The sequence below is a fragment of the Gobio gobio genome, assembly GCF_949357685.1.
Source record: "Gobio gobio genome assembly, chromosome: 3".
In the NCBI taxonomy this organism is placed as follows: domain Eukaryota; kingdom Metazoa; phylum Chordata; class Actinopteri; order Cypriniformes; family Gobionidae; genus Gobio; species Gobio gobio.
Window position 1 is genome coordinate 16,667,835 of NC_137099.1, and position 9,792 is coordinate 16,677,626.

General features: G+C 39.5%; 2 protein-coding genes across 2 annotated transcripts; one reads left to right on the top strand and one right to left on the bottom strand.

Moving 5' to 3' along the window:
• Positions 1-3,936: 3,936 nt before the first annotated feature.
• LOC307123445 (putative nuclease HARBI1) lies at positions 3,937-5,887 on the top strand. Its single transcript, XM_079811978.1, has 3 exons — positions 3,937-4,382; positions 4,833-4,950; positions 5,043-5,887. Exons 1-3 carry the CDS (start codon positions 4,201-4,203, stop codon positions 5,802-5,804), a joined length of 1,062 nt encoding a protein of 353 aa, XP_079668104.1. The 5' UTR covers positions 3,937-4,200; the 3' UTR covers positions 5,805-5,887.
• A 349-nt stretch (positions 5,888-6,236) lies between these two features.
• On the bottom strand, positions 6,237-9,264 carry LOC307123312 (uncharacterized protein). Its single transcript, XM_079811824.1, has 4 exons — positions 9,029-9,264; positions 8,151-8,345; positions 7,993-8,072; positions 6,237-7,520 (listed from the first exon to the last, which is right to left on the bottom strand). Exons 1-4 carry the CDS (start codon positions 9,032-9,034, stop codon positions 6,551-6,553), a joined length of 1,251 nt encoding a protein of 416 aa, XP_079667950.1. The 5' UTR covers positions 9,035-9,264; the 3' UTR covers positions 6,237-6,550.
• Positions 9,265-9,792: the final 528 nt, after the last annotated feature.

Consider the following 9,792-nt stretch of genomic DNA (forward strand, 5'->3'; position numbering starts at 1 on the left):
AAACAGTATTTATATAATTTTTTTACCTCTAATGGTGCGTTCACACCGGACGTGAATGAAGCGTTTCACGCGAGTGATTTACATGTTAAGTCAATGCAAAGACGCAAATAGACATTCTGCGGCGCGTTTCGTGCGAATGACACGGCGCGAATTGACACATTTTTTTTATAATTGAGCGTTTGACGCGTTAACCAATCAGGAGCTTGCTCTAGTAGTGACAACAATGAGGAGAAAATCATATGGTTTATATTAATCATATATTAATATCTGGTTCAGACAAGTGTGCATATGATTATCACTGTAATAAAATTTAATGACATGAAACACAACCCAGTCTCTTTTTGTTAAATGCAAGTTTATGTATGATCAATAATACAAAAGTATAATTAAAATGTATAAGAAGCTATACATGAAAAAAAGCAAACAATTCAGTCAAACATTCAAAGTCAGTGCTAGTCGGCTACAACGGTAACGTAAAGTTAAATAGCCTAACAATAAAAAAGTAATGAAACTATACTTTGCCCTCAGCCTAAACGATTTGCCAGGGAACAAATTATAGATCCATGAGACCAAAGATCGCCCGTTACATATACACAAGACAAATTATAGCTCAAGACACCACAGAGACATCAGAGCCAGCGGCAAATGTCTGAAGGACTAGCCGAGGAAAGGCTGCTCTCGCCAGGGTTAACGAGCACGGAGCGCCACTGATCACCTGGATCTCACAACTCCGAAAACGGCAGATAAAATGTTCAAATAGGCACTCTTTTTATAAATAAACCACAGATTTGAGCTTTAAACAACTACATTATTGCCTGAAAAAGTCTTAAAACTACGTTTTGTCACACATTACCAGTAGTATTTTACAAAAAATACATCAAGTGTGAACACAGCCCATGTCAGCCATTTCTCAACGAGACGAACCGCCTGGCAGAAGCCCCTCCCATGACGCGAATTCGCGTCTGTTGTGAAGTGAATGTCACACGCGAATGAAGCGAGTAAACTCAAAACGTTCAAGCGTCCAACTACAAACGAATAGCACGATTTATTTGCGTCATTCGCATCCGGTGTGAACGCACCATAATACACCACTATGTCCAACAGCCTTGAGCGCACAATCACTTCTGGTGCGTGAGGTCTGTACATGATCTGGCGTAGTTTATGCAAGCGCCGGAAGTAATCGCGTGCTCAAGGCTGTTGGGCATAGTAGGGTATTAGAGGTTAAAAAATTATATAAATGCTGTTCGGTTTCTCACACAAACCGATCGTTTTGTGTCTTAAGACATCAATATGTCGTCACGAGCCACAGGGTTTAATTTGGATTTGTCTGTGCATGTTTGTTGCATGTCATTCACATGCATTACACGACTGACATACTGCAACGGTTGGAGTTAAAAATCTTAATTTGTGTTCCACTAAAGACACAAAGTCACCTGCTATATTTTGGATGCCCATGGGGGTAAACAGATAAACATAAAATTTTCATTTTTGGGTGAACTATCCCTTTAAAGCTTCTCCTTTGTTGACAAAAGTGGGGTTAAAAGTGCTTCTCATAACAAGTTTTGGGAAGATGGTTGATGCATGTTGCGTTCTCAAATGCATGTTATAAGCAATGCCAACTTTAGCATTTACAGCAAATCAAGTTGCTCATGATTTGCTCATGTGTACAAGAACAGTGCAATGCTTTACTCTGAAATACGCAGTACATATGTATTTAATTTGCAGCCTTTGTGATTTAAAGGGTTAGTTCACCCAAAAATGAAAATTCTGTCATTAATTACTCACCCTCATGTCGTTCGACACCCGTAAGACCTCCGTTCATATTCGGAACACAAATGAAGATAATTTTGTTGAAAGCTGATGGCTGAGAAAGGCTTCAGATAGGCCTCCATTGGCATTCAGTACATTTACACTCCCAAGACCCATAAAAGGCACTTAAAACGTCGTTACAAAGTCCATCTCACCACAGTGACTCTACAATCATTTTACGATGCGACGACAATAGTTTTTGTGTGCAAAAAAAAATCAAAATAACACCTTTATCCAACTTCTTGGTTCTTGTCTTCCGTGTATGCCTCCACGACGCATGCGCGAGAATATGAAAGTGTGCATTTCATGGATTCCCGAACCCCGGCGCTACGTCATATTCTCGCGCATGCGTTGTGGAGGCACACACGGAAGACAAGAACAAGTTGGATAAAGGTGTTATTTTGATTAATGACATAATTTTCATTTTTGGGTGAACTAACCCTTTAAGAAGCACACTAAGTCATATTGTGATTTCTGTTTTATTTCGCTTAAAAGTGCAACCCAGAAAATTCACCACAAAAATAAATTATCTTTACTTACTATCATGTCGTTTTAAATGCGTATGCAAGTTTAGAAGGAGATGAAATCCCTTCTCAGTACACTTCTTCTTGTTAAAAGCAACTCTCAAACGTTTTTAGAAACACACACACACACACACCTTTAGATCTGTGTGAAGTCTAATCATGCTACTATTCCATTAACTCTTTACACACACCCACACGTACATTTCCTCCTTTCCACACTTTTCTCTTCCTCTCCCCTTTTCTTGAAAACCATTTTCTCAGTCACACAAACAAACGCTCCAACTCAGTAGTTCTCAAAAATTGTTCACAGGTTCGTTCTGATATGATCGCAGACAGAAGGGGAAATACACGCCTAAATGCAAATAATAAATTGCAACAAATCATGCATAGCTAGGATAGCAAAGTAAAATGGTTCACAAACAATTAAAAGTTATGAGAAAAGCTTGAATCCTTTGTTGTCGACGTTAAAGGCTGTGCATCTATTTAAACTTCAAATTATGACACAAATTCTGCCATTGGTAATATGGCTAATACTAGTACAATATTTGGCATGAGGCTAAATAAGTCAGTTTGAGTTTGCATATTTTTGGGCCTATTTATGCAATGCAAGTTCATGTTAATAAATTAATTATAATATATATATATATATATATGTGAATTGCGGTTTTTCGGTTTTGCATTTAATTAAGTATTTTTCTACAAATTCTATCATTTGCCTCCATCCCAATATACTGAACAACGCGACATACATTCACTTCACACGTTAGTGGTAGAGTTATACTCACGGAACACTATAGTAATTCACAATCACGAAAGTTCATTATTTGCATGCGTTTTAAAGCCTTGCCGCGGCGTGTGCGCGGTTTTAACATGCGCTTTTCCGAGCGTGCGCAGTGCGCACTAAACACCAGTCAAACACGTGATTACCAGTGTTGTGCCAGTTCACAGCTTTTCTGAACTAGTTCAAGTTCAGTTCATACATGCTCAAAGTGAACAGTTCACGTTCAAAGTTCACAATTTTAATTCTGAACTAGTTCAAAGTTCAGTTCATTTTACTTTTTTCGTGAGATATTCAAATAAATACTTTTTTTCACACTACGAGCTAGAAATCACTATACGTTCTTTGAAGCTGCTCATTGTAGACATTTGCTCATGACACTGCAATTGTCGGTGTCCGTCTCCGTGCCATCACTTCCACTAGCCATTTTTTTTTAAATTGCAGCGCTTTCTCTCACTCTCGTCTTTGGTCTGTCTCTCTCTCTCTCTCTCGCTCCTCTAGCCCTCCGCGCTCTCGTCGTTGCCTGCTACGCGGCGTTGCTATGCCTACCCCGCTCTGCTGCAATAGGCTATATGCACACGCAGGCGATTACGTACTTCCGCTAAAATCTCCGCCAGCTAAGCTACTTCCGCTTTCATACTGCTGAGGTGATTTTTTTGTCCCCAAGGCCCAAGTGATAGCGTTATGGCAAAGAAAACGTTTAAATTCCAGCGAACCGACAGCACTACAGCTGAACATTGTTGTGTGCCTCTGTGTCAAGCCTCAAGTAAGTACAACAAAGTACTTAGTTTTCACACATTTCCATCTGATGCGGAAATAAGGTGAAAATGGCTTGTCGCTATCCGGAGGGACAACTTTACAGTTACTCCCCATACCCGAGTATGTAGCCGGCATTTTAAAAAGGAGGATGTTCGTGAGCCAGGGTCCGAGACAGGGAGACGGCTATTAGTTAAGGGAGCTGTTCCAGCATTGTTTGAGTGGAACAATTTCACCCTTCCCACTTCAAGACCGGGGGTATGGGAGAGGAGAGAGCGGCCGCCGCCAGCGGTGTCGCGAGATAACACAGCGTGCAAGGTGGCTGATATCCTCATGGACCACGACTACGCTTCTGCTCCAGATCCTGCCGTTTTTGATTTAGCCCTTGAGGACAACATGTCTCTCAGAGAGGAGATCCTGAAGCTGAGGGAACAAGTCGACAAGCTGACAATGAGTCAGCGGTTTGGGATTCATCGTTTTGCTGCCTCAGACAAGGACATACGTTTTTTCACAAGGTAAGATGTAACTAGATGGACTAAACTAAACTTTGACTTGTCTAAACTTTTGTCAGTATCCTTGCATCGGTGTTATTGTCAAACATACTGATTGTTCTGTAGTACTTTTGCAGCAACAGATATGGTTGTGTGTGTGTGTGTGTGTGTGTGTGTGTGTGTGTGTGTGTGTGTGTGAGAGAGAGAGAGAGCGCGAGATAGTGTAGTGGTGTGTGTGTGAGAGAGAGAGAGAGAATAATGGGAGTAATAATTGACATTTTCATAATATCTAATATTTCATAGCAATATTGATGTATAATTTATTTCCCTATTCACTTGGATGTGTCTCCCAGAATGACTGATAAACATTATTTAAGTCCCGATATATGACAAACTATTTGAAAATTAAAAATGATAAAATATAAAATGATGATACAAGATATAAATGCTAATATCTAAATTGTATTCGTTTAGATTTGCATCCTATGACCTGCTGATGAGATTCTGGGCCTTAATAGAACCCTCGCTGCCATATATGGTCAGTGTGACTCAAGCACAGAGAGGCACCTTTACAGAGCCGAGTTCCACTGTAGTAAGTACTTATTTACATGGACCATACAATACAACTTAAAGTTCAGGGATAATGAACATTGCTCTCAATGTAAATTTTTTTCTTTTGAACAGACTCGTTCCCTGCAGCCCATTGATGAGATGTTCTTGTTTCTCAACTACCTTGCGCTGGGTTCAAAACAACGTGACCTTGCTGACCGGTATGGAGTCCACCAGTCCACAGTCAGTCGGATCATCACAACGTGGAGCAACTTTCTGTACACTGTGTTAGGGTCTGTGAGGATCTGGATACCAGAGGAGAAAATAAGGGAACATCTGCCAGCTGAGTTCAAGGACTATGCAGACACTACAGTCATCCTGGACTGTACGGAGCTGAGGTGCCAGTGCCCTTCATCACCTCTTCTCCAGAGTGAACTGTTCTCTGCATACAAGTCCCACTGTACGCTGAAAGGGCTGCTCGGAGTGGCTCCACATGGGGCGGTCACATTTATCTCTCCACTGTATGCTGGTTCCATCAGTGACAAACAAATCACACGAGAGTCTGGAATTCTCTCCCTTTTGAGACCTGGGATGGCCATTATGGTTGACCGAGGTTTCCTTGTTGATGACCTTGTCCCTTGCAAGATTTATAGGCCAGCATTTCTCTCTGGAAGGTCCCAGATGTCTGCCTGTGATGTCAGGGAGACTCAAACAATTGCACGCCTCAGGGTGCATGTTGAGCGTCTAATACGCCGTGTTAAGGAACACAAGTTCTTTGACACAGAGATTCCACTTCGGCTTTTTGGCAACATTAATCAGCTGTATGCTGTTGCTTGTCTCCTGACAAACTATGAAAACGGGCCTCTTGTAAAGGCTTGGGCAAAGAAACCAGCATAGCACTTGTTCTGTGAGAAACACAGTGTCTGTAAATAGTTATTTATTTTTTTTAAATGTATAAAATTGACCACAATTTGTCTAGAAATCTATCTAATCAGTTTGTTAACTTTTGCAAATGTATACAAATGGCCATAGGTTATTTATTAAAGTTTTATAACCACTTTGTTTAAATGTACCTTTGTATATTACTTTTTATAAATTGCATTTTATAGTACCTCATGTTATTTATGCACTGCTGTACATTGCACATACTCTTTGAATATAAGTACTGAATCATTTGTATTTTATAAGTACTTTTGTTCATCGGTGCTTTCAAGCTATCTGTATAATAAACTGATTAATGTTTACATAATAAATAGTTACAATGATTTGACTTGTGTTAAATTTGCTTCATGTTGTTATGAACCATTACCTAAAAAAACAACAACAAAATAACATTCATAGGAAGGAACATGTAATTTAATGAATTAATAATATATACACACACTACAATATTTTCAGTACTATGAAATATAATATACATTACATGCCTCTCATTGATGTGTCAGAAACTGAAGGTGTAAAAAACAAACACCCAAACCCGGGAATGGACAAAAATATGTATCAGTTCCAGTTGTGTATAGATTTCTAAAAATGAACAATAAAACTTGAACCAAACATATGTACAAATATATATGAAATAATTAGAACTGACAGTAAGAGAAATATTTACAGAAGGTTGTTAAAGTGTGATAGATGTTAATAGCCTAATTATCTAGGTAAGCATGGAGGTAGCAATAAAAAAAGAAATGGTCTATTTTTTCTTTCATTGTTTTGGTCATTTCAATGTCTCTGGGAATCCTCTGAATAAACATGTCTTCCTGTGCGTAGACAACAAAGTCACACCAGTCCAAACCAGAAATCAACATCTGGCCCTGGATCTGCCAAAAGTATGCATGCGATTTTCTCAATGTGTGTCTACCCTCACTGATCTTAATATATGGGCAGTCAACATAGCTTGCTACATTGGGGCATTTAATTTCAACAAGGCCAAACACAGACTGTCCCTTTGGATCATACACAATGCCATCAGGTGATGACCCTATCCAGGGTGCGTCAGGGTGGATAAGGAAGCCACAGGGATAGTGGTTAACCTCCCTTGCTCTGCAGTATTCCTCTACTGCTGCAGGTTCCATGTCAAGCCCCCTCCGCATGTCTGCAGTCTGATGGCTAGGTCTCAGAAGCCTTTTTGCCAGATTTTCAGCAGAGCTCTGTGCCCTGGTGTGACAGACCTCTCTGAATTTGGAGGAGGTGATGCGGGGCCGCCTTAGTTGGTGCCACTCAATGCAGGAACTCTGCTCTTTTGTACCATAGGCAATTTTGTGTGCTGTCTCTAATGTTGTTTCCAGGGACATCATGTGGTGCTGCTGATGTTCAGTGCAGACAAAAGAGCAGGTAGAGGGCCCCAGCCTGTAACCATGAAGTGGGAGCTGTGGGAGAGAAGGAGCATCTGTGTGTGGACATGTTTTCGGCACTCTCTTTGCTGGCATGTGATAAGATAGCACGCTTCCTTCTTGCACTTTTCCAAATGCAGAGTCAACCAGAGGAACATTAATGTCCATAGCCATAGTTGTTATTAGCGGAGCCACATTACTTGGAAGATCACGGTACACTTCATCCACCCTGAGTGTGGAAAGTTCAGGCAGAGGTGAACTGACACCCTTATACAAGTTGCTCCTATGGAAAAGACAAAAAAAAAAGAGCCATTAAGTTAGTTATACATAAGTTGTACCAACAAACTAAATTAATATAAATTAATGATTTTTATGTTAAAAAGTCTGAAGGGATGTTTTTGACTTTCTTGCTTGAACAACTGAGAGCATAAAATGCTAACAATGAATGTTGAAATGCAATGTATCACACGATTACTTTATCTGAGGTCTCACTGATATGATTACTACAGAAAAAGTCTTTAATGATTGTTTATTGTTTAGTTTATTTATTTGAACATGAAAAAAAAAATGAATATACATAAAGCATACAAACCTACATATATACAATACAATTAAAATAACAAATAAGTAAGTACATGGACTTCTCAGTACAAGCTTCCAAAATTATTGTACATAACAGTAAAAACTATTTCCCATGTTCAAAAATGAGTAGGAAGAAGTTCAAGCCAACTTATGATAATATCAACAGTACTAACCTGATGCCTTCTACCAGTTTTCGTTCCTTGGGTCTGGCTGAAAGAATCACCATGTCATTGACCAGACCAGGTTTAACACCCTGCATGTAAACAAAAAAGGATATCAATAAACACACATTTTCATCAATTTAATCAAAGTACTCTTTTAGAAACGTTACCATGGTTCTTGGCTTATGCCACTTTTGTTCAGTCTCTGTGCAGCTGTGTGTTGGGGGAACAGAGGTGATACTCAGCTGGCAATAATGTGCAGTCTGGTACAACAGAGCTGCAACATGATTACACAAAGCTGTACCTGCCACACAGCTACACTGGCAGCTTTCTAGCTGTACAGGACGGGCATCCCTAAACACAATCTGTGAAAATACAAAAATATGTTACAATAGAATAAAAGTACAGTTTTTTAAAAGGAGAATGGATGAGTACAGTGAGAATGTTTACAAAGCAAAATAAAAAAAACAACTAAATTTGGGGGAGGTAAAAATTGTAGCCAAATTATTATTTATTATTATTGTTATTATTCTCACTCTACTCATTTAAATAACAAGGGACACAGAACGTGTGTCAAAGACGTAACAAAACAGAACTCAGTTTCTGTGAATCCCAGTGCTTAGCGTACATATTTAAATATTGATAAATATTCTAACACACCAGTGTTATTGATGGTATATGAATCAAAATATGTATTTAAAATAGCTTTTAGCAGAATCACATGCGATGATTCACAGAAACTTGATCTGACGAACAGAACCTGTCTCATAAACTAGCCTGCTCTGAACCTGTAGGATAACTTTCCCTTACACTCAAGCTGTGAGGCTTTTGGCTTTTCCTCATTGATCGGTAGCACTCAGCCCTAATGGTTACCTCTCCTGTGTTTGAATCCTTGTTTGAAACTGAGATTGACAATGGCGTTAGGAAAATGTACGTGATTGACACACAATATTAGACAGACACATACAATTTTCACTTACTGCGCTAGCGTTACATAGCATGCATGCTAAGGGAATATAAACACTACACGTCTAACGTTAGATCTTACCTTCATAATTATGAATGTAGCTTGAAACGTATAGCTTGAAGCCCTTCTCCTTCTTTGTTGTCGATGTATGACACAGTGTTTGGATTATTCGACTCACGTCGTTGACCGTCATCCTAGGTAGATCTTGAAGCGACCGGGTGAAAAACGCCATAGCTGCTATTGACGCTACGCGCACCGGAAGTGACCTAGCTGGCTGACTTGGAATGCGGAAGAGAGTGTGCATGAAGCCCATTCATCACGGGTAACGTTGTGCGGAAGCCAGTATGCTATTCAATTCTCAGCCGGACACTACGTTGCCCGCAATGCATTGCGCACACAATGTCAAAACCATTTCTGTCTGGTGATACATGATTTAAGCGGCACCAGCGAGAATACAGGAGGGAGGAACTTTCTCTCGTTGCGTTTCAAAAGAGAAAACAGATGTCACTCAGTTTTCAATGGAAAACAAATTCCAACGTTCATTTACAGTGATGTCTGCCGTTCATGACACATAATGTGAACTAATTCACGTTCAAGTTCTTTATTAAAAAATGTGTTGCGTTCAGTTCAACGTTCACGAAAAAATGAGCGTGTTCAATGAACGCGTTCTTTTGAACTCGTTCACGCACAACACTGGTGATTACTGAACTATCCATTTAATGTTAATACAACAACAAAAGACAAAGAGAAAATCACTCACTGCTCTTGACTAAAAAACTTTAATACAGTAGCTTTAATAAGAATCAGTGTATATTTTATAGTGAAGTCTATGTAGTGTTTTATTT

Coding starts and splice junctions, on each gene's coding strand:
- LOC307123445 (XM_079811978.1), top strand. CDS start 4,201: ATGGACCACGACTACGCTTCTGCTCCAGATCCTGCCGTTTTTGATTTA. Junction 4,383..4,832: donor GACATACGTTTTTTCACAAG/GTAAGATGTAAC, acceptor GTATTCGTTTAG/ATTTGCATCCTATGACCTGC. Junction 4,951..5,042: donor CAGAGCCGAGTTCCACTGTA/GTAAGTACTTAT, acceptor TCTTTTGAACAG/ACTCGTTCCCTGCAGCCCAT.
- LOC307123312 (XM_079811824.1), bottom strand. Junction 8,073..8,150: donor GGCATAAGCCAAGAACCATG/GTAACGTTTCTA, acceptor GTTTACATGCAG/GGTGTTAAACCTGGTCTGGT. Junction 7,521..7,992: donor AAACTGGTAGAAGGCATCAG/GTTAGTACTGTT, acceptor TCTTTTCCATAG/GAGCAACTTGTATAAGGGTG.